Source organism: Nothobranchius furzeri, chromosome 14, assembly GCF_043380555.1.
Source record: "Nothobranchius furzeri strain GRZ-AD chromosome 14, NfurGRZ-RIMD1, whole genome shotgun sequence".
Classification (NCBI taxonomy): domain Eukaryota; kingdom Metazoa; phylum Chordata; class Actinopteri; order Cyprinodontiformes; family Nothobranchiidae; genus Nothobranchius; species Nothobranchius furzeri.
This window is the reverse complement of record NC_091754.1, coordinates 13,657,258-13,680,940: the sequence shown is the minus strand read 5'-3', so window position 1 is coordinate 13,680,940 and position 23,683 is coordinate 13,657,258. Positions and strand designations below refer to the sequence as shown.

Genomic DNA, 23,683 nt, shown 5'->3' with positions numbered 1-23,683 from the left:
AGCTTTTATTCACTCTTTATTTTAATACATTAGCAGTGGCTTTAAACAGATGCCTTGTGAGTTGTCCTCTGTGGAAAAACGCTCTAGCGCTCCCATTTCAGGAAGTGGATGTTAGCCAGGATTAGCTAGAATTTGGAGTCTTACCATTCATGATATACCAACAACTTGCTTCTGATTGGCTAACAATGCAACGTCGAGGTTTTCTCTTCACAATTAATACAAACCTGAAGAAGTTAGTCCGTGTTGTTCAGTTGTTAATGCGAACGGTTAGCTTCTGCTAGCAGAGACGTGTTCTGCTCTCAGTGCAGCTAAAACAAAAACAGCCTTCCCCGTCATGAGTCGAGATGGGTGTGTAGCAGACGTGTTTTACCCACAAGCTCCTTTCCCAACGAGAGCGTTTCAGACTGCAGAGCGTCAGTGAAAGTGTTCCACACAGCTGTTCCCGCGAGATCACAAGTTCACCAGAGAATTGCATGAGTCTTATTTTGAAACTTACAGAATGTGTTACACTGCTTTTGTGTTCGACTTCCTGTCTGCTCAATCTGAACTGCTGAGCTTGACACATTCTTAAAGCATAGCACATAAAAAAATAGACTCAAAGTGGGTAAGTGCTGCGTGCGACGTTACGCGTCCGGTGGAAAAGCCTGGTCAGTGATTGATCGAATCTCAAAAATAACAACTTGCTCTTTAAAAACGGATGGTACCGACAGACAAAGTCCCTTCATGTTCAAATATTAGAAATGCATCTCTATGCTGGATGAATTAGAAGCTCAAGACACTTAAAATAAGCTTTAGTCCTTAACCTTAGTAGCATCTAATCAGCCATCACTGACGGCACACGACTGGCTCTTCATGAGCAGACCCCGGGGTCAAAACAACTCAGGTGAGCAGACAAGAGATTCATTCGTGTCCCGGTCATCGGATTTAGTCATTGTTCACAATGTTTTGTCTGTTGCGCCAGAGGTCGCAGAGAAAGAAGCGAGACCAAATCAAAGCTGATAAGGAAACGCTGCAGGGCACGAGCACGCAAAGGGATCCGTGCTTTTAGTTTAGTTTGATTTCAATCATGAGAAAAACTAGATTAATTTTATTAGGTTTCTACAAGCAAAACAAAGAAAAACTATTCTGGCTGTGCAACACTTAGGATGTAACATCGAACAGGGTGAAACACTACTAAAAGGTGAAAGTGAGCAACGGCTCATTCAAATTTAACTTATTTCATAATTAAATTACTCGTTTGTTGATTTAAGGCGTGCCATTTGTAGTTTTACTCACAGTTGCTGATGACTCCACCCAGTGGATCTCCTTTGAAGTCGAACTCTATGTCCATATATTTTCCCTGTGGGTTAAAGGGTAATAGTTACATTTATTCTGCCTTTTATAATTTAGAGTGGCTCAAAAAGATGACATTGACAAATTCAAGCAACAAATCCAGCAAATGTTTTTTAAAGAGGAACGACTGTTTTCAGAACCCCCCATTCTTCTCTGATGTATTAATAGACTGGTCACTAGATGAGGCTAAGCTCTGCTGGGGAGCACGCATCAGCCAAACCCGATAAGCCCTCTGCACTCTTGAAAATGAAACTGCTGCACCATCGACAATTTTATGATAAAATGATGGAGCTCTGATTGAGGTGGTATCTGGGTGAGGAAGCCCGAGGTTTCTGGCAGATGCCAGGGTCGCCTAACCAGATCAAGTAAATCTCTCTGAACTGAACATCTAAGCAACAGAGTTTGGAGGCTATGATGCAGACGGATGACTAGACAGAACAGGTTAACGGTATTCTGGAACAACCAGTTTCTGTTACGACTCCCAAAGACAAAAACAATTTTTGTTGTGAACACAGACAAGAAATCACCATGTTAAAATGTGCCAAAAGGTAATTTACTTAAAAAAAAAAGTAGTGAATTCAATGTTACCATTGGCAGCATTGGTGCCTATCTCCAGCAGTCAACGGGCAATCAGGCAGGGGCAACACAGAGACACACAGGACAAACAATCATGCACACACACACACCTAAGGACAATTTGGACAGACCAGTCAACCTAACAGTCATGTTTTTGGACCGTGGGAGGAAGCCGGAGTACCCGGAGAGAACCCACGCAAGCACAGGGAGAACATGCAAACTCCATGCAGAAAGACCCCGGGCCGGGAAGCGAACCCAGGACCTTCTCGCTGCAAGGCAACAGCTCTAACCACTGCGCCACTGTGCAGCCACACACACACACACACACACACCTTTGTTGAAATTTCTGTGGCTTTAAGTATTTATTTTGAAGAATTTTATTCATTTCAAAGGCTGATCTTGTGCAAGTCACTGGCAAAGCAGTGAACATATATTTTCACACTTTAGCTGATCCCACAAGAACCAGGAAAATGCAAAAGTTTAACTTTGAAAATTAAAAGGGCTCAGGAAAAATAAAAACTAGGATCATCCCATGTTGAAAAATGACAACGATGGCAATTTTGGCCAAATCTTAAGAACAATGTGTACAATTTTAGCCTAGAAATCTAGACAAGCTCTATTGTAGCCACTGCAGGTGGCTAACATTGGACAGTAGTTTTAAGTCTGGCCAATCACAGTGGGGGTGGGGGGATGTTTACCATTCAGAGTACAGGTCCTTCTCAAAAATTAGCATGTTGTGAAAAAGTTCATTATTTTCTGTAATGCACTGATAAACATTAGACTTTCATATATATTAGATTCATTACACACAACTGAAGTAGTTCAAGCCTTTTGTTTCGTGAAAACCCAAAATTCCTATCTCAAATAACATATTTCATCCGACCAATAAAAGAAAAGTGTTTTTAATACAAAAAATGTCAGCCTTCAAATAATTATGTTCAGTTATGCACTCAATACTTGGTCGGGAATCCTTTTGCAGAAATGACTGCTTCAATGCGGCGTGGCATGGAGGCAATCAGCCTTTGGCACTACTGAGGTGTTATGGAGGTCCAGGATGCTTCGATAGCGGCCTTAAGCTCATCCAGAGTGTTGGGTCTTGCGTCTCTCAGCTTTCTCTTCACAATATCCCACAGATTCTCTACGGGGTTCAGGTCAGGAGAGTTGGCAGGCCAACTGAGCACAGTAATACCGTGGTCAGTAAACCATTTACCAGTGGTTTTGGCACTGTGAGCAGGTGCCAGGTCGTGCTGAAAAATGAAATCTTCATCTCCATAAAGCTTGTCAGCAGATGGAAGCATGAAGTGCTCCAAAATCTCCTGATAGCTAGCTGCATTGACCCTGCCCTTGATAAAACACAGTGGACCAACACCAGCAGCTGACATGGCACCCCAGACCATCACTGACTGTGGGTACTTGACACTGGACTTCAGGCATTTTGGCATTTCCCTCTGCCCAGTCTTCCTCCAGACTCTGGCACCTTGATTTCTGAATGAAATGCAAAATTTGCTTTCATCTGAAAAAAGTACTTTGGACCACTGAGCAACAGTCCAGTGCTGCTTCTCTGTAGCCCAGGTCAGGCGCTTCTGCCGCTGTTTCTGGTTCAAAAGTGTCTTGACCTGGGGATTGCAGCACCTGTAGCCCATTTCCTGCACACGCCTGTACACGGTGGCTCTGGATGTTTCTACTCCAGACTCAGTCCACTGCTTCCGCAGGTCCCCCAAGGTCTGGAATCGGTCCTTCTCCACAATCTTCCTCAGGGTCCGGTCACCTCTTCTGGTTGTGCAGCGTTTTCTGCCACACCTTTTCCTTCCCACAGACTTCCCACTGAGGTGCCTTGATACAGCACTCTGGGAACAGCCTATTTGTTCAGAAATTTCGGTGTCTTACCTTCTCGCTTGAGGGTGTCAACGATGGCCTTCTGGACAGCAGTCAGGTCGGCAGTCTTACCCATGATTGTGATTTTGAGTAATGAACCAGGCTGGGAGTTTTTAAAAGCCTCAGGAATCTTTTGCAGGTGTTTAGAGTTAATTAGTTGATTCAGATGATTAGGTTAATAGCTCGTTTAGAGAACCTTTTCATGATATGCAAATTTTTTGAGATAGGAATTTTGGGTTTTCATGAGCTGTATGCCAAAATCATCAATATTAGAAACAATAAAAGGCATGAACTACTTCAGTTGTGTGTAATGAATCTAATATATATGAAAGTCTAATGTTTATCAGTACAGACAATAATAAACTATCACAACATGAAAATTTTTTGAGAAGGACCTGCAGGTTATTGGGATGAGTCTCAGCTACACCTAGATTAGTGGCATCAACAATCATGAATTTCACCAGTGGGTGACAAAAAGTAATACAAAGATGTTTTTGTGAGAAATGGAATAACATGCTGCAGATTTGCCTGATGGTCATTAGTAATAAATCACAGAATAGAATTCAAGAACTCTAAATATTACACACAGGAATACTTACAAATCTCGAAGAGTTGTCATTCCTCACAGTTTTGGCATTTCCAAACGCTAGAGGGGAGAAATGAGAATAAAGATGAGGAAAAAAAAACTTGCCAGAATTGGTAATGCTAACATTCAACATGTACATTAAAAGACACGTTTCGTTTTAAATGTAAAACGAAGAGTGATCACTGGCATTGTGCCTCACTTTAGCCAGCTGCCACTCAAAAGTCCTGGATGTTAATACCATTTGTTCTGATGACGACTCATAATTCTGTCTGGATTAGCCAAAGCACCAGAGCGTTCCAGCTTAGGAGGGACTAAACCTTGATGTCACGCCACATTTCAGTCAGTGATTCAATATGGGCCTCTTACTTAAAAGTAAGCACATTTTTAAAATACATTAAAGAATTTCTTAAACCGCATAAATAGCATGTCATACCACAGCAGTATCAGCATAACTGCTTAATTGCTGATAACAGCTGACTAATGTGTGTTTGGGCTTTCGGTGAGTGTGAATGTGTGGGCTGCTCATCTAGAGCAATGGGGGGGGGGTGCAGTAGAAAAAAAAAATCAATCAAAGCTTTATTTACATAGCGCCGTCCGCAACACTGTCGGGAAGCCCAAGGCGCTGAACATAGTTCATGACAAAGTTAAATATGGTGAATAAATCGAAAATGAAAGCAGTTCAAATTACAAATTACAAAAAAAAGGTAAAACATTCTAGTAGAAGACAAAGGGTAAAACAAGGGATAGAGCGAACCATTGAAAACGGGGAAATAAAATCAACATAAAAGAGGGCCAAATTCAAACACGTTCAGGAGACGCCAAGCGGAGGAGGTGGGTTTTTAGGCGACTCTTAAAGACTGGCAGAGATGGGGACAGTCTAACTGAGGGTGGCAACTGGTTCCAGAGTGACGGTGCTAGGACTGAGAAAGCCCGGTCCCCGCGAGTACGACACCTAGAACGAGGGACAGCGAGCAGGCCTTGGTCAGAGGAGCGCAGAGCGCGTGATGGAGAGTGTCTGTTCAGGAGCGTGGCTAGATAGAAAAAACCAGAGCACCAAGTTAAAAAAAATATTACAAAGAACAGAAGAAAGGGAAAATGAGAAGCAGAGCATCAGAGGACAAGCGTCGTAGATCTGTTGTATTTGGCTGCGTAGGCAGGTCCACCCCCCTCTTTGCCTCTTTTTAGTGTTGGAGCAATTACTTCAGCAGGAGCTAAACTCTTGCAGATGTGCCAGGTTTTCCACAACAAGTCAACCTTGCAGATTCATCATTCACGGGCATTTCCTGTCCACTGCCCTCAAATAAAAAAATCCAGCCTTTTGTGTGCCAGGAAGGAAGCAGGGATAACTGGTGACGGTGTGTGTAGTGTTTCAGTTAAAGCATCACAGATTGATTCGTAGAAGTCCAAAAGTAGCAATCCCATAGTTTCAGCTTGTGTGACTTATGCATATAAAATAGCCAACTGTAGTGTTGCATTTGATTTCTTAGTGTTGCATTAAAATGACAAATCTTTTAAACCCCCATAGAGAAACGAGTACACAACAAAAACAAGTTAATTAGGATGCAAGTATTCCTCCTTTGATTAGATCTAAGCAGCTTTTCTCTGCTTCTCTTGAATGGGAGCAGCCCCATCCGCCAACAGAGCACCCAAACTGGGCCACGGATCGAGTCGTCACTCACCCTCCAGCACGGGATTGGACTGCAGCAGCTGTTCCTTGACCTTGTTCACCTCCTGGCCCTTCCCACACACTGCCGCCACATATGACATCACCAGCTTACTGGCCTCTGAAACACACAAACACAGAGATTGGACACGTTCAGTTTGATGGACGTGGCAAGAGGGGGAACAAGTGTGCCCTGCCCAATCGTTGCACCATTCCCCATAAAAAATTCCCATTACATCAGTCCCCTTTGACGCCCAAGAGAGCAAAGGAGGAGGCCCCATTTAAGAAGTGCACTTTGTGAAGTTGGACGTTGACCACAATTTCATCATATTGTCATCATTCAAATTTGATTACGTTGGGAAGTCGGGCAAACCCCTGGAAAAACAATCTGGATCGAGAGATTAACATAATTCACCCGTGCTCGAGTCGCTCCGATCGAAACAACCCTCGACTCTCCGCAAACTTCATGTCTGCAAAAACGGCTCAAGAAGCTGGTCATCCTGTCCGGAACAAGTGACGTGCCTAGCAGTTTGATTGCTAGCATCAGAGTCATCTCTTGTGAGATGGCAGTGACCCAGAGCTGGTGTGTGTGACCTGCCAAGGAAGGGTTCTACAGTAGCTGCTGAGGAGATTGGCATTTTAAAAGAAAGATTGGGACGTTTCCATTTAAATCCACATTTTTAATCCCATGGAAGCAAAATAAACTAATAATTTACAGACAATTAAGTTGTATTTTATTTCCATGACGTAATGAGGTTTGTAATATAATACTTGTCACAGCTCTTTGATTTTACACAAGTCACTGCAGAATGGAGCAAAAAAAAAAAAGTACCCACATGAAAGTCAATGACCCATAACGACGGGATTTTGATGGTCTTATTCCACTAGAAGCTTGAGGGCAGTGTGGATTAATGACATCACATTTTATCTCAGATTCCATTACAACGAGTCCTTTGATTCAAGATCTTAACATGCATCAATTACTTTGGTTTAGGCGTTTATGGCTTTCAAGTCGCCACATTTAAATAAACTTAAATTATTCAGGACAAGGTTCTACAGTGTGATGCAAGTTTTACGGTTCATCCATCTTGCCGATTACCTTTTGCAAATAATATGTTATCAGTGGTAAGCAAAAATAGTCAACTGAAAATCAAAATGCATCAAAGTTGAAACCCATCTGGTGAAAGGTAGGATGTTTTATATTTAGGAGTATGAATAATTTAGGAATTCCAGCTGTTATGTGGTGTTTTTTTTAAATCATTCCTCGTTTCTGCGCAAGAATTAGAATTACAAGGAAATCACGACTAGCCTGGCAACTGATCCTAAATAATATATAGTCTGGCCACGACACATCGAGTCTGTTCAGTCGTGGGGCTGGATCTACGGTTGCCTTGCAAACTGTCTCTGCGTGCTTTTGGACAACAAACAACGTGACGTACTCGCCGCTACATATGTCACTTAATGGGGCGGTCCACCATATTCTGTTGAAGATTCAAATACATCTTTTGTTCTAAATAAACTTAAGCACCTCAATCTGCTCTTAAAGAAAAGCCTGAGCCTAAATACTTCAAAGTTGAAGCTAAAGCAGTTTCAAACAAGCCGTACCCATCTTAGTTTCGCTCGGTCGCAGTAAAATTCTGCCCACTAAACAGATACAGCGCTGTGATTGGACAGGCACAAGGCGTCTGGACTGCAAAGGTTCCAATGGAGCATGGCTGGACCACCGAAATAATTTTGCTTCAGCAACTGACGGTCTAGATTCTAGGGCCTAGTCCACACGTAACCGTTTTTTTTTTAACGAATGTCCGCCCCTCCAAAAACTTGTATCCACACCACCTCGTTTAAAGAAAAAAACTGTCCACACGTACCCGGATAAATACGTTGTTAAGGACATGCCAGACCTGTAGGCGGCAGTACTTCCCCCGTTCTTAACCTCGTCCTTCGTCTGTGGTCTTCCGCAAGGAGCAGTAATTCCGCTTGCAAAAACAAACAAGCAGAAAGCGCTTGGACAATTGATGAAGCGAGAAGCAGCTCTGAGAGCATAAAGCTGTCGGCTAGTGTAAACACGGGTCGCACACATGGTGTCAGCATTTTTTTTTGTCGCGGAAAGTGACGTTGCGGACCTTAAAACTCCGGTTTTGTCTGTCCACACGCGGAGAAAACACAGATCTTCACTTTGGCTGGAGTTTTTAAAAAGATCTGTTTTCGTGTAAGAAAACTCCATTTTCGTGTGGATGACAGGCCAAAACGTAGAAAAATATCTACGTTTTGGCAGATCCCCGGCTACGTGTGGACAGGGCCTAGGTTAAATCGCTATATCTGCGTGCGAGATTAAAGTTTGACAACCAGAAATATGAGTTTCACATTTGAAGCTGGGGTACGCAGGCGTCATCAAGGAGTGGAAGATGAGAATTTGAAAACTGATGAGCTACAGCTCGAGCCTCCCTCATACTGCACACATGCACGCCAATAGCCTTGTAGCGGTAATAGAAAAGTAATGTTTTTGATATGTTCCTGCTCACACACTCGGTTCTGACTGTTGAATTAACTCTTCAGCCTTCAACAGGTTCTGCAGAAGCTGTAATCGCCAATTTTGATCAAATCTGCATTGTTGAAACAGAACATCTAAAACCCGCGGAAACCTCCCTTTTGATGCCAGCTCACCAAAGCTAACACCACAGCAAGCTAAAACAATAACTTGATGTAGTGCAAGGTTGAACACTACACTTTTCACTTAGCTGCAATACACAAGATAATCCATATGTGTTCCCTTTCTTCCTCCTTTTCCACAGTCAGACTGGTAATGCAGGTCGAGTTAGCATTCGAGCTGTGCCAAGTTACATTTTTAAACTACGTACTACAGCCTTAAGGAAATACAACATGTGTACAGTGTGCTGCTGGCACAGTTTACATGTCATGTTTCATGTACAAACACGATCTTGAAAATGAAACAAGCCCCAGACTGTGTGGTACTCTGATCTAAATCTTCAACGTGACTATACACAACAACCCTTATCTTGCACTCTTCAGCAAGAAAATGGCTTTGACTACACTTTGAATGGGCCACCACAAAAAAGTACACACTTTACCATTCACAGATCAAATACATATAAAAAGCAGACTTCCGTAGTTACGGTTTATGATTAAGTGGGTTTCCCCCAAACTTAATAGATGACTTTTTTCCCTCCACTTGTGCTCAGAACAGATGTGCTGCTGATATCAGAAGCACTCAGCTATCAATTTATGCTGAGCCGATCCCAGGTATGAACATGTCTGTTGGTGAAACACGGTGATGATGGATGCTGGAGACCATGAAGCAATGCTCAGGCTGCAGCAACATCAGATTTGGTTTTTAAATCAGATCTTCAGGACAAACTATTATTTCCAAGTGACTGGATCAGATTTAGGTGTTCAGATGAAGGAGTAGCTGAGATAATTAGGCAGATGTTAACTAGATTGCTACACTTGTGAAAATGTCTTTCAACAAGAAGTTATTTCCAGGGCCAGATTTATTTTTCTGTAAGACCAATGCACTCATTACCTTTTCTTGTTCTTGTAAAAGAACCAATTTGTCTCACCACTACAACACACCCATAGCCTAGTGAACTAGACCACATTCTTGCTTTGCAAAGTTTGGTCTAGGCATGTTCCATTGGAACCTCCGCAGCTCCTACCAGGACTCTGGCTAGCCAATCACAGCTCTCTAGAGGGGTTTCAAACACATAAAGAGCTGTGATTGGTCCATAATGGTGGGCCAATCATAGTGCTCTATCTGCTTAGTGAACAAATCAGAGCTTTATCCGCTTTGTGGGCCAATCAGGGCACTCTATATGCCTGGTGGGTGGGATGATGCAGCAGAGTGAAACAAGAGTATGTCACATTCATTGTCCAGTGGAATGCGGAGATCATTTGAAAGACAACGGTAGAACCCGCCCCACAACAGAGAGCCGTCAATGGAGCATGGCCAGACTAATACATTTATTTAGTCTGGCTTGCCAGGCTAACACACCCAAATGTGATTTCAGATTTGTAAATTTTCCCCTTAACTGAGGTATTCTGGGCTTCCCCGCAGACACAAAGACTCAGTCAGTGCGTTTACATGCAGCCAGTAACACTTTTAAAACCCGAATATTCACAATAACCCGGTTCCGCAGGTCCTTGTAAACACCGCCAGAAACCCGGATATGCTCATAACCGGGTTTTAAAAACCCGGTTCCTACACCTGGGGTAACCCTTTTCTAACCCGAATGTTTGGTCGTGTAAACGCATAACGGGATATCCCCATCAAAGCGTGTGTTCTGCGCATGCTCTGTTCGCAAGGAATCTTGGTCTTTTGAGTAGCGAGACGTCTTGTATGCGCCAGAACACCGGAAGTAAACAACAAGTTGGGAGCAACATGGCGAGTCGCGGCACAGCACCACACTTTTGGAGTGATGAGGAAACTAAAGCGCAAACAAACTCGGTCGCTATCTCTTCCGAACTGGGAAACATGTTGTTGTTTTCACGGATACCGGAACAAGAAGAACCGGAAATGACGCATATTGCGTCTGGACGTAGTCCATACGTCCTGACGCTACCCCAACGTCCGCATTTACATCGGGTTATGCAAGTTAGGGGTAACTCGTGCTTGTAAACGGGTTATTCTGATCAACTCAGAAACCCAAATGCAGACCTTAACCCGATCATAACCCAGATATTGGCTGCATGTAAACGTACTAAATGACAGTTTCCAAAGCCTTTACCAGTTTTTCCAGCTCCACTCTCCCCTGTGATGAGGATACACTGGTCCTTGTCTTGGTCTCTCAGCGAGCGGTAGGCCTCGTCTGCTAAAGCAAAGCTGCAAGACAAAATAAAAAGCATACAGTGAGATTTTACACGCATTTCCTAGTTTCTTTGAAAGGAAAATATTACTGGTAGCAGCAAAACACAAGTTCAGAGGAATGGTACGCTGCACTAGGCCATCCAGCGTCACCTATAATCAAAAGCATGTGGCTCGATTTGAAATTAGGTTGCATCTGTAGGGCATCCAAGACACCGGAGAAAATCACAGCTTTATTATAACACTAGCTGGATTCATATTTTGGTTTTGTATTTCATGGTTGACCATTACACTACTTCCTTTCTCAAACATAACTACAAAAAGTACATTTGCTCATTATATGAAGCACATGGCAGTGATGCAACCTTGTGATGCCCCAAAATGAAAGATACATTGGTTTAGCATCTACATATTTACATTAAAAGGTCAACTTTACTCATGTTTAATACATTTGCAGTGGTCTCTAGTAGGAATGAATGGCTTGTAAGTCGTTCACAAGGGGTAAAAAAATTAAACTTTGGCGCACTTTCTTGAGCCTGTAGAAGTCCGCCGGAGGAGAAAGTAGCTTCAGGCAGCGGGATTTGGACTCTTACTTCCTGATACTTGGACATCTCGTCGCTGGTTAAAAGCAACGTGACTCTACCAACGTCTGTTTGCTTTGCAATGTTGTTTTATCTCTGCAAATAAGTCGAGCCTGAAGGAGTTTTGCTGTGCTGTAGCACTGCTAATGCTAACGGTTAGCTTCAACTAGAGGAGACGTTTTCTGCGGTTTCCTGGATTTTAAACCAACAGCTTTCCCCGTCTCGCCTCAAGATGGACGAGTCTTTGAATGTTAAGTGACCGCGTGACACAAAGCTGTCGGGCTTTTCAGAACCAAGTGGGGTTTTTTTTCCATCTATTTTTTTTAATCAGAAGCTAATGTAGGTAATAGGTGTAGAAGACCATTTTCACCTTTCATCTGCATGTTGAACTCAGACTGATCATTTTATAAAATAAATGGTTTCTAGTGAACCTGCTCTTTAAAAAGTGCAGAGTTGTCTAAAACAATCTTCTGACTGCTTTTTTCACCTTTAATCATACTCATAGCAGATGTATAAAGATGACTGAAAAAAAAACCACTTTGTGGATAATTGTGCAAGTATATAAACAAAGCCTTCTGTGATGCATTCCAAGAGACTTGGACAATGGGAAAGTGTTACAAATTAATAGAGCATCACTCCCACAATATTTCATTTGTTCCCTTCATGCAGCAATACCTTATGGAGATTTGAGAGGAGGGTGTGAATGTGTTTGTTTTCAATCTGGTGTTGCACACATGTCTGTAAACTTAATTATAACTGGCTTTGCAAGCTTGTAATGGTAACACCAAAGCTTCAGACGGAGGGTTCAAAACCAGTGGCTTACGACATGGTGTCCTTCCACTGGTGGACTGTAAACCTTAGTCTATGAGGTGCTGTATGCAAGTGCAACATTTTTTATGTACTTAAGTCCTGAAAGTGACCACATGGAAAATGCTGCATACATTTGATCCAGCCCATGCATTTTACGTGATATTTTATATATGCATTTTGCTTTAAATGACTGAATAAATAAATTTAATGTATGTTAGTTTGGATGGGGAGCATCGACGAAAGGCTACCTGGTGAACTTGTATATTTTGTACCGCTAGACCATTAAAGTTACTAAGGCAAATCTACAGAACAGTTAACTTTAAACATTTTTTTATGCCTCTCAACTTAAAAAAAAGAAGTATAGCAATGAATAAATTGTGGAGAGAAAAAAAAATATATATATATAATTGTTTTTCTCACAATTGTTTAAAAACATCCACCACAGCTCGGTCCAAAACCAACTACTGGACCATCGGGTTGTCGGTCTCACTGAACCACCACACTACTGCATTTACCTGCGTCCTCAACCCATTCCGTGCTAGCACATTTTGCAACAGAGCACCACTAGTGTGAGAGGTTTAATATCAAAGAAGGAGAAATAACCAGCTGCCACCACTCCAACTTTAGGACAAACTGCCAGAGTCCCAAAAAGAAAAACACTAAACAGAAATTGTTTGGACATAGTAACCGTTCGGTAGCTGTGCTTGTTTTGCAGATTTACTATTGCAGCTTCAACAAGGAATGACATTAGGTATCAAAAAGTCCTCAACTCATTCACTGCCATTGACGACTAAAGTCGTCATTTTAGAGCCAAAATAACTGCTCTGTATTAGGATGGTGTAGGGTAGAGCAATGTTTTCATGATCTGGTCAGATTTGCATTCAAATACATCCACTGGGTTAGGGTCCATTATTTAACACATTAGTGAAGTCGGGACTAATGGGGCCAAAACTCAAATACACCAAACTAACGATAACCCTCAGTTTCCAAAATGGTTGATTGCAACTGGGAAGGCATAGAGACCAGATGAATGTGTTCCAGACCAAACTACCAAGATGTAGCTCAGGCTGACTAATGGAGCCTAGGGCTCCAGTGTGCACTCAGAATCATCCCACAGTATTCTTCATGAGTCCCAAGAGTTTTCCTGCCCCAACACCAAGCTTGGTTGGTGTAAATAGTGAATGAAATTATAACTTGCAAATTTTTATCAAATAAAGATGCTAAATTGTGCCAATTAAGATTTTTGTTGAAGCTTGGTGGAATGAGCCCAGACTACTAATGTCACACGTTTCACTAAAAACAACAAATGTAACAATCTAAATGTTTCCTATAATACAATGGATTCTATTTTTTGTCCACTCCCAAAATCCCTAAACCCAACCCAACCTCTGCCTCCCCCTTCCCCCTAGACAAACCCACAGGTTCTGAATGGATGAGATTTGCCACAGTACATTACATCACAGCTGAAAGAGGCAGCGCAGCAGATGTCCGCTTTGTGAAAACACTGTGATGCCTGACCTGATCCTAACAATGAACTAGCCGTCATACAATTATCTCATCCCCAGATGAGGCCTGTGGGGCCTTCCACGTCAGGGCCACGGGCATAAAAAGAGTGGGAGTTCCTCTGCCAGGAAAAAAATAACACACACACACACACACACACACACACACACACACACACACACACACACACACACACACACACACACACACACACACACACACACACACACACACACACACACACACACACACACACACACACACACACACACACACACACACACACACACACACACACACACACCTTGTGAATAGCCATCACAAATTGGAATATGAATGGAGCTGAGCAGAAACAAGCCACACCTATAAACACACAAAGCAGTAATTAAAATTATATCCAAACCCTGAAGATGTTACACAAGAGCCTGACTTTGGACACACAGGCTCTACAAACCAAGCCAAACTGAAACTAATGTATAGCTTTGCTGTACTTACTCATTAGGGGCCCTAATGTAGGCTTAACAGAAAGTGGCTATAAATGGAAGTCAAAATGATGAAGCAAGGAGGTCCCCATCAAAGACAGAGGAAACGGTGAGTAAGGTACCAAAGCCCCAGAGGCCTCCCAGATCCCCGTGTACAGCTGGGTGTGTGTCAGGGTTTGGCTGGGATAAGGCCTTGGACTGCAAGTTGTGCCTGGCACCCCCCCTCCCCGTCCTTCACATCTGCCTGCGGGCTGTAATTTCGACTTGCACGTGGCAGCGACTTAAACATGAAGCCACACTGGCATGAGGTAAGCAGCAGAAAATAGTCTAGTCAGTTCTTTTCCTCCTAAACCTCTGGTAAGTGGGGCACAGAAGATGATGGGCCTGCAGTTTGTGACCTGAATCTAAAAGGGTGGAGTAGCCAGAGGGCAGATGCAGCACACTTTAAAGCAATGATTTGTAGATGCTAATAAAGCTGTAATGAATGGGTTGGACCGCCGCCCGCCCAGCTACTTGGGAGATGACAGGCCTTTTGAAAACAATGATGGTTCATCTCAGAGACATGCTTTCATTCCTGGAGGAAACGCATCAACTTCAAATGAAACAAGTGCCACTTTCCATGGCATTATAAACGGATATTTACCAGTGAATACACAAATGCTTCTGTTCTGTTTTTAGGCATGGGGGTAGGGTAGGTGGGTACAGTGGCCTCTGATCTCAGCGTGACCTCGTTTCTTCACAGCCCTCAGGAAATCCGCCTGGCTTTGAAGGAGCAGCCAAGGAAGCAACATTTTCCTAATGCTGACGACCAGGTGGAAGACGGGGAGCCTGTTGTGTAAAAGCACACGAGTACTGTGGCACCAGACAGTTTAAAAGACCAACCTGCCGGGGTAGAAGGGGGTAAGGGAACGGATGCACGAGCACACAAAAAACGGATGCTGGTTCTGACAGATGACAACCATCTGTTTACTTGCTAGGACAAAGGGTTGCTGTTAAGTAGGTGCTACAGAGAAAACCAACACACAAGGGTAAGAAACTAAAAAAAAAGCTGCCAGACTGACGGCTATAGATTGAAAAGAAAGATACCCCAAATTTGCAGTATTCAAGGTACAAAATTCTCTATATTAAACACTCATTTCAATAGTGTTGAGTTCTGCTGCTATTGTTTTCTAAATAATAATCTAACACACTGCAGGTCGCCTGAGACTAATGGGCTCGGCACACGGGAGGCGACATCGCCTCTCCTCCATTCATTTTCAATGAGACATGCGCGACAAAGCGATAATCGCGGGTCTCTCTCCTACTAAGCGAAACGCGAAAAACATGCGTGTGAAAGTTTGCACTCGTGCACATACGACCCAGCGACGCGATCCCAGAAAGTTGAAACATTTTCAACTTTTCATCGCTGTCGCTCGGACGAGGACCAATCAACGGAGGTTTCATTCACTGACCAATGAGCGGACAGGATGCTCCGCACACCTCCGAGCAAACATGGAGGAGAAGTTGATTATTATTATGTTTTATAGTAAAATCAGAAGTAAGATTTCACATAACTCTAGCAACAACTTGTGAAACATCATATCTACCACTTTATTAACTCTGAACCGCTTAAATAACCTTAATTCCCTCCAACCTGACACAGCCAAACAAAACAACGGAAGTTTCGATTTCGCCATGGAACAGAACGTGTAGACGGGTTTGCCGCTGGCCGCTGCCGCGGATCGCCTCCCGTGTGTCAGGTAATAAAAGCGACGGCGACAAATTTCGCTGATCGCGGTCGTTTGTCGCCTCCCGTGTGTCGAGCCCATTAAGCTATACCACTTATAGACCGGTCTCTAGTTTAGATGAATGTCTTGTGAGCAGATCTCTGGGTGAAAAAGCTCTGGTGCTCCTCTTTCACATTAGCCAGAGCAGAGGTGACAAGAAGATGACAGGAGTCTTATTTCCCATTTCCTGATATTTGGACATCTTGCTTCTGATTGGCCAACAGCAACGCAACTGTACCACTGACTCCATTTGCTCTGAAATGTTAATGTTTATCTCCTCAAGTAACACAAACCTGGAGGAGTTCTGTCGTGTGGTGGAATTGCTAATGCTAACAGTTAGCTTCTACAAGCAAAGACATTCACTGAAGTTTCCTGGAGACAAACCCCTACTTCACACTCAAGAGCACCAGCGGCACGGAACTGCAGTGGAACGTTACCGCTTCAAACTAGAATCCATTACAGTCCATGAGGATGATTCACACCAGCCGTGACGCGGACATTTTCAGGTGTATCCCACTCTGCTAAGAGACAGGTTTTCTCTTTGCAGCGAGTCGCTTCTGTGACACGACAATTTCCGCAGTTAACATAGGGCTAGGCAAGAAATCACATAAGGTTTCAGTGTAAAATCCCCACAAATTTCCAAATTAAAAGACTATTGCAGCAATAAAATTTCACCTTTTTGTAGATTACATCAATACAAGTGACCTAACGACTAATATACACATCATTCCAGAAGTGCAGCGGTGTGTTTTTCATGGCTTTAATCCTGCCTGGCAGGGGAGAGGAACATTATATACGACATCGATTAACAATTTCCTTCTTTTTGGTTTAATGGTAGATGGCAAAAACTCGAGGGATTTGTGAACTTGCGAGTTCAGCGAGGAGCACGGCAGAGAAGCCATTGAGATTCCACTCTGTTGATGCTTCCAGTGAGAAGGGGCCAACCAACAGACTTTTCACGAGTCAAGATGGGCGAATTCATGAATGTTAATTTTTTTGTGCGACGTAGATCTGTCAGTCGATTTTCTTTCAGATGCAGGAAATACGGGTAGACCACTTCTGTTAAACTCCGTGACAGATCCTGTCAAAAATAAGTAATTTTTTTTCTCAGTGACTTTGATCTTCATGTTCATATAAAGCTTGAGATAATCCAGATTTTTTTACAGTAGCACACACACATTTTACAATCCACAGCAGGGGAAATACCAGGTTGAGATGTCTGTGTGATCCTTGGAAAAGCAGGAAATGAGCATGGAGAGCGAGGTAGCAAAACATCTTCAAAGCAGCTCTGCACAAGAGGCTCTTCTGAGCCTCATTAGGCAGGGTTACGCCCACCAGCGAGGGTTATGCACCACTTTGTTCCACACAAACAGAAAACCCAAGAAAGTATCACTGAAAGTAATGAGTGAGTCCAAATTAGCGTATGCTGAAAGGCCATCACTGAATCACAAGAATATAGAAGACTACACTGAACAGGGTGAAAATTGTGATTCAACAATGCACAGATGTGATCATGGGGACGTTAGTTTTCCTGGTAATTCCATGTTTAAAGAGATTTTTAAAAATACCGTTTACATTATGGGTTTTCATTCTGTGCGTTTTTCCCCAACTGCTTTACTCAGTTCTGTTTTTAACACAGAAAAAAGTTGTTTTACCTTTCATGCTGACATTTCGACCACTACTGCGGTCTTCAGAGCTAGCTGCTGTTTGTGGCATCATTTCCTTCTCCGTTTATCTGCAGGCAGCAGAGGACAATGTCGCCTCTGCTGCCGGCACTCCTCGCCGACTGCACAGTCCCGTGTGCGATCCAATATGTAGACTTTATCGTCTCAGTTTATGGTTGTGTGTCCACGTCTTATTTCTACGGCTTCCTTAATACATCTTCTGTATTGTTTTTGTTTGGTGAAAATACAAGAAGCACTAAGTACTATAAGAAAGCATCCATAACAGACCACTGCACAAGGAAAAAAATTGCATAATGGACTGGGACAGAACAAGGATCATAAACACAGAAAAATACAAAAGACGGATTAGGGAAGCTATAGAAATAAGGAGACGTGGACACAACTATGAACAGAGACGGTAGGATCTACACATTGGACTGTCATTGGTGAGGAGAGCGCGGGCAGCAGAGGGCGACACTGTCCTCTGCTGCCCGCAGATAAACAGAGAAGGACGTGACTCCGCCAACAGCGCTAGCTCTGAAGAAGACCGCAGTGGTGGTCAAAATGTCCTCAAATAAGGTAAAACAACTTTTTTCTATGATTTTTGCTGTTTTAAGCATTAGACAGGGTTCTCACACCTTAGCCAAAAATCACATTTAAGCTAGTTTCACCTCCAAGGTCATTTTATTAGAGTGTCCCGACCTTGTTCTGGGGCTAATTTATGCAAACAGCACACTAATTTACCTTGCTTAAGTACATACTATTCTACTGTAAACCATTTGTTAAATTTCAAGCACTTAATTAAAAAAATTAGGAAGCTTAAAAATCTTCAAATAGCGCATCAAGTTTTAAGGATTTTAGGTAGTGTTGAAAACATGCAATATGATAAAAACTGTTAGATTCTTAAAGCAGCTAAATTACAATAATGTAGGTTATTTCTAGCAGTATGTCATCTGATAAAAACTTTTATGTTTTTATAAATAACTTCAAAGAAATTGAATCTGATCCATCCAAGGAGAACAAATGGACCATTGTATATCTGATAAAAAGCCATCTGAGTCCTATGACCAAATGTGTTCTCTCCCTGTGGTGTATAGTGGACTGCAACATATTATGTGCATAACCAAGCATGCAATAGCTCCATGGAACTCAACAGTCCTGCTCACTTTAAGACATGATCAATAGGCATGGAGTTCAAGAACCCTGAGGGTGTTCATGTGACCCTTTAACACAACAGTTTGTTTTTATGGTAGCATTTAGTCAGACACTGATGGGTTTGCACTATTTTAAGACATGTGGTACAATACAGTGCAAACTATTGGGGTTTTACATTTTATTCTTGAATAAACGCACCCTCTTTTAAACTAAATCCACCCAAATTGTCTAAATTACAGATTAGATCCAGTTCACAGAAACTTACACATGGGTTAAAGTATAAAAAACACACTTGTGGTAAAGAATATGTCATCCTTATGCTAAGATTAATGCTGTGGTCCTTAATTAATGCAACACTAAATATTGTCCACAATATACGGGTTCATGTTGAGAAAACACACTGCACCGCTTGTGCTTCTATGGTCCCTTTTGTATGCCCATCACACTATTATGATCGCAGATAGAAAGCACGGTGCTTATTGTTTTGACTATGAATAGAGGACACACAATGGAGTTTGGACAGTCAAACAAAAGTAAAACCAAAAAAATATGCTTGCAGCAGTAAATGATAAGGCAGGGAATGTTTAATCAGTGTCAAATTAAAATTGTTTCCTTCTGCTAGTTGCTTGAAAAACATTTAAGGAATCCGTAAGCCTTCTATTAAATATGTGAGGTTGGGCTTTTTTTTTGCAGCCATCAGAATTGACATAGTATGATTAAATGCTGAACAATCATTCATCCATCCATCCATTTTCAGCCGCTTATCCGGGTCAGGTCGCGGGGGCAGCAGCCTACGCGGAGAGGCCCAGACTTCCCTCTCCACAGCCGCTAGGGCAAGCACCTCCAGGGGGAAACCCATGGCGTTCCCTAACCAACCGAGAGACATAGACCCTCAAGCGTGTCCTGGGTCTTCCTTTAGGTCTCGTCCCGGTTGGAAGTGCCCGGAAAACCTTACCAGTGAGGCGTTCAGGAGGCATCCTAACTAGATGACCGAGACACCTCAACTGGCTCCTCTTGATGTGAAGAAGCAGCGAGTCTAGCTCCTCCCTACCAAGCTTTTCACCTTATGTCCAAGGGAGAGGCCAGCCTACCTGCTCTTTCAGTCACTACCCAAAGCTCATGACCACAGGTGAGGGTTGGAACGTAGATTGATTGGTAAATCCAGAGCTTCCCCTTCCGGCTCAGCTCTCTCTTCACCACCACGCCTCCATCACAGCACACGCAACAGCGATCCACCCATCAATCTCACGCTCAACCTTTCCCTCACTTGTGAACAAGACCCCGATATACTTAAACTCCACTTGAGGCAGGACCTCGTCGCTGACCCGGAGAAGGCCTTCATTACTTTTCCTACTCAAGGCCATGGTCTCGGATTTAGAGGAGCCGATACTCATCCCAGCTGCTTCACACTTGGCTGCGAACCACTCCAGCAAGAGCCAGAGACCACGTTCTGATGAAACCAATGGGACCACATCAATCTGCAGACACCTAATCAGAAACCTAACGCTAACCCACCAAAATGGATCCCCTCACCACCTTGGCTGCGCCTACAATCCCTCTCCATAAAACTTATGAACAGAATCAGAACATTCATCATTACTGAAAAAGAAGAGTATCCACTGATGAATAAAAAGATTAAAAGTAGCATCAGTAGTGCTCCATAGCAGTTTTCCCTTGCCCAGTGTTGGGTATTTTATAACTGTACCTTTTTGAGGCCTAAAAGATGCCCAATTTGTGTTATTAACACTTCATGAATCTCTGTTTGTCAACTGTGGCTGTTCATGAAAGGTTGAGCAGAGAAGCTTGTTTGCAGTCAAGGATGTTGATTCCAACCAAACCTCTGTACCTCTGTAACCTGAGAAGGCCCCGCCTTCTCCATCTTTTGCTAAATAAAACCCCTGGCTAACTGAGAATACATGGGAATGACGTGGGGACAGCCTCGGAGAAGGTTCCTCTGCGTTAACTCTCCATTATTTTGGGGACTCAGGGTAAAATGTCTCCCTTGTTGTCATGTGTGTTATTTCAGGTTCCAGGGTTATGGAGATTAAATATTACCCCACATTTAATTACCTAACATTTTGGTGGAGAATGCGGGCATGCAGAGCTGGTGAGCTGAAGGCTTTCCCCAGGAGCAGAGGGGGCCTGGTTAGCTCCATGGAGGGGGTTTCTGTGCCCAGCTCTCGCATGACGATTCATGGACATTACGAATAATCTACTCTCTCTCTCTGTGTGTCGTCCTTTAAGGTAATATGGGATAAATCTAAAATTACCTATCACCCAGCTTGGTAGAGTACCGACACGCCATGTGTGGGTAACCTGAAAAATCTCTTCCTAGGGCTCTACTGCACAATGTTCTGGAAAGCTTAGGCCCTGTCCACACGTAGCCGGGGATCTGCCAAAACGTAGATATTTTCTTACGTTTTGGCCTGTCATCCACACGAAAACTGAGTTTTTTCACACGAAAACGGATCTTTTTAAAAACTCCGGCCAAATTGAAGATCTGCGTTTTCTCCGTTTTGGGTGTCTGCGTGTGGACAGACAAAACCGGTGTTTTAAGGTCCGCAACGTCACTTTCCATGACAAAAAAATGCTGACATCACGTGTGCGACCTGTGTTTACACTAGCCGGCATCATGGAAGCCCTCAGAGCTGTGCTCGCTTTATCAACTGTCCAAGCGCTTTCTGCTTGTTTGTTTTTGCAAGCAGAATTACTGCTCCTTGCGGAAGACCACAGACGAAGGACGATGTTAAGAACGGGGGAAGTACTGCCACCTACAGGTCTGGCATGTCCTTAACAACGTATTTATCCGGGTACGTGTGGACAGAGTCGGTTTTTAAAACGCGGTGGTGTGGATGCAAGTTTTTGGAGGGGCGGATATTCGTTTTTAAAAAACCCGGCTAAGTGTGGACTAGGCCTTAGTATTATGCTGGGGGAATTTATTTCAGTGCACCAGTTATAAATAAGTTTGTTGATTACTTATGAAAAGCACATCTAGCCAAGTCATGTCACAGCTATGTTAAAAATGTCACAAATCAATCCGTCCTTTCCACACAGTTCAGCCAACACAGAACTTTCCAAACCACCATGAATCATCGCTGAAAAAGCAAACTGCAAACTGCATGCCAGGTGACGCCAGGTGATGTGTTGCACTAGAACAAGGCTAAAGTATCGCCATTAAGCACAAATGTGAAATTTAATCATCAACTGTGACACTGTCCAATTAAAAGCATTTGCATCTTATTCTTAGGTGGAAGAAGTAGGTGGAAAAATGAGCACTCTAGTCATCTCTCTGCAGTTCAAAGCTCACCATTACGCCAACACACATGCTGCAGAGGTCTGAATCAGCCCACTTAAGTGGAAATGTCATTTCAACAAGTGCCCACTTTAATCTACCTACATGCAGGTTTTCTGCAACTTTTCAAAAACAGTCCTTCCAAAATGGTGAACTCCTGCAATAAACTCCAAAAATATTGCATTAAATCCTACTGGATGAAAACAGCCATTATGGACATTTCTCCAATAAAATTACAGCCAAAGAAACCTTCTCACCTAGAAAACATCAGTTCTAGGAGCCCTAAATGTGATTATTTTAACAGTGTGGCATCTTTTAACAAAAACGACCAATTCAACTTGTGAATTAATACCTGAAAGACATTTACAGCAAGATGGTGTTTTCTCTGTTACAGAAAACTAATTTTTATTTCATTTATTCCAGACATCTGAGGGGGATTTCTTCTTACGTCTCATTAAAATAAAAATAAAAAGGCAACCATATATAAATTCCTAAAGTCATACACTATTAGGGTCAGTAATCCATCATAGATGTAACCTTTTGGAATGCACGGGGTCTCATGAGTCAGATCACATTCTAGCTTGGAGAAAAGGAAAAGTTCAATTTATACTTAATAAATAAAGGAAAACAAACCACTAAATGAAGAACGTTAAGCTCTAAATGTAAATCCGCCATTCAGTAACATCTATGCATGTGTTACACTTTATTGGTGATTTATAATACCTATTTACAGCTTTCAGATAAGAGTTTCACATGCAACAATGCTGGAAAAGCAAACAGATGTGATAACAGGACGCAGAAAATGATTCCAAAGTCCAACGCTGCAACAGGAAATGCACCACATTAGCTTAAAATCTTACCAGCCATCATCTTACATAAATTACTACAATGACATAATTGATAACTAGGCAGCAGAGAACCAGACCCATGGGGAATGAAACTGACAACATTTTTAATTAAAACATCTGTTAAAGAGGAACTGGAAAATCATCATGACACTTTCCATAAACTGCACAGGAAAGTTTGATGTGACGCTTTTATGGCAGTTGGTCGATAAGATTAGACCCATCCCATTTGATTTCTGCTGTTTTGGAAAAGAAGGGCTGGGTTATGGGGATAGCTTTTACTTTGAACCAGCACTAGTTAAAAGAAAATAAGTTTTTCTAATTTTCGAGGCAAACCACTCTCACACTACAGACTCATTTTACAGATAATCCGTCATAACCGCGTGCGTGACAGCTGGAGGCCTCCATGCACACCATGCGGAGGGGCCTCTCCGTTCCATTAGCCAGTCCCCATGCCTCTCTGTGACCAATGCTCTAGCGGCACTAAGTATTGAGTGTTGAGAGCATCAGGGGTCCCAATACCTCATTAAACATTGAGAAAACACGATCCCACCCAAGAGACACGGGGTTAGGAAACTGCACACATGCACAATCTGTGTCTGAACTGGGTGGCAGTCAACATACAAAAGACGATAATGGCCATCTGTGACAGAAACAGATTAGTTCTTCTATAATGCACTGGCTGTGTTTAGAAATTAGAGGGGAGGTTAAAAAAAAGAAAGAAAAAAAAAACA

At 42.7% G+C, this 23,683-nt stretch overlaps 1 protein-coding gene across 4 annotated transcripts in view; it reads right to left on the bottom strand.

Annotated features, from left to right (window-relative positions):
• myo1b (myosin IB) overlaps positions 1-23,683 on the bottom strand; it is a 72,877-nt gene that overhangs the window by 29,898 nt on the left and 19,296 nt on the right. For all 4 annotated transcript variants that reach the window (XM_015966768.3, XM_054747078.2, XM_015966771.3 and 1 more), the window contains exons 4-7: positions 10,775-10,869; positions 6,049-6,153; positions 4,383-4,429; positions 1,276-1,339 (exon numbers count right to left, since the gene is read on the bottom strand). In XM_015966768.3, the coding sequence (XP_015822254.1) occupies positions 1,276-1,339; positions 4,383-4,429; positions 6,049-6,153; positions 10,775-10,869 (311 nt within the window). The remainder of the gene's footprint in view (positions 1-1,275; positions 1,340-4,382; positions 4,430-6,048; positions 6,154-10,774; positions 10,870-23,683) is intronic.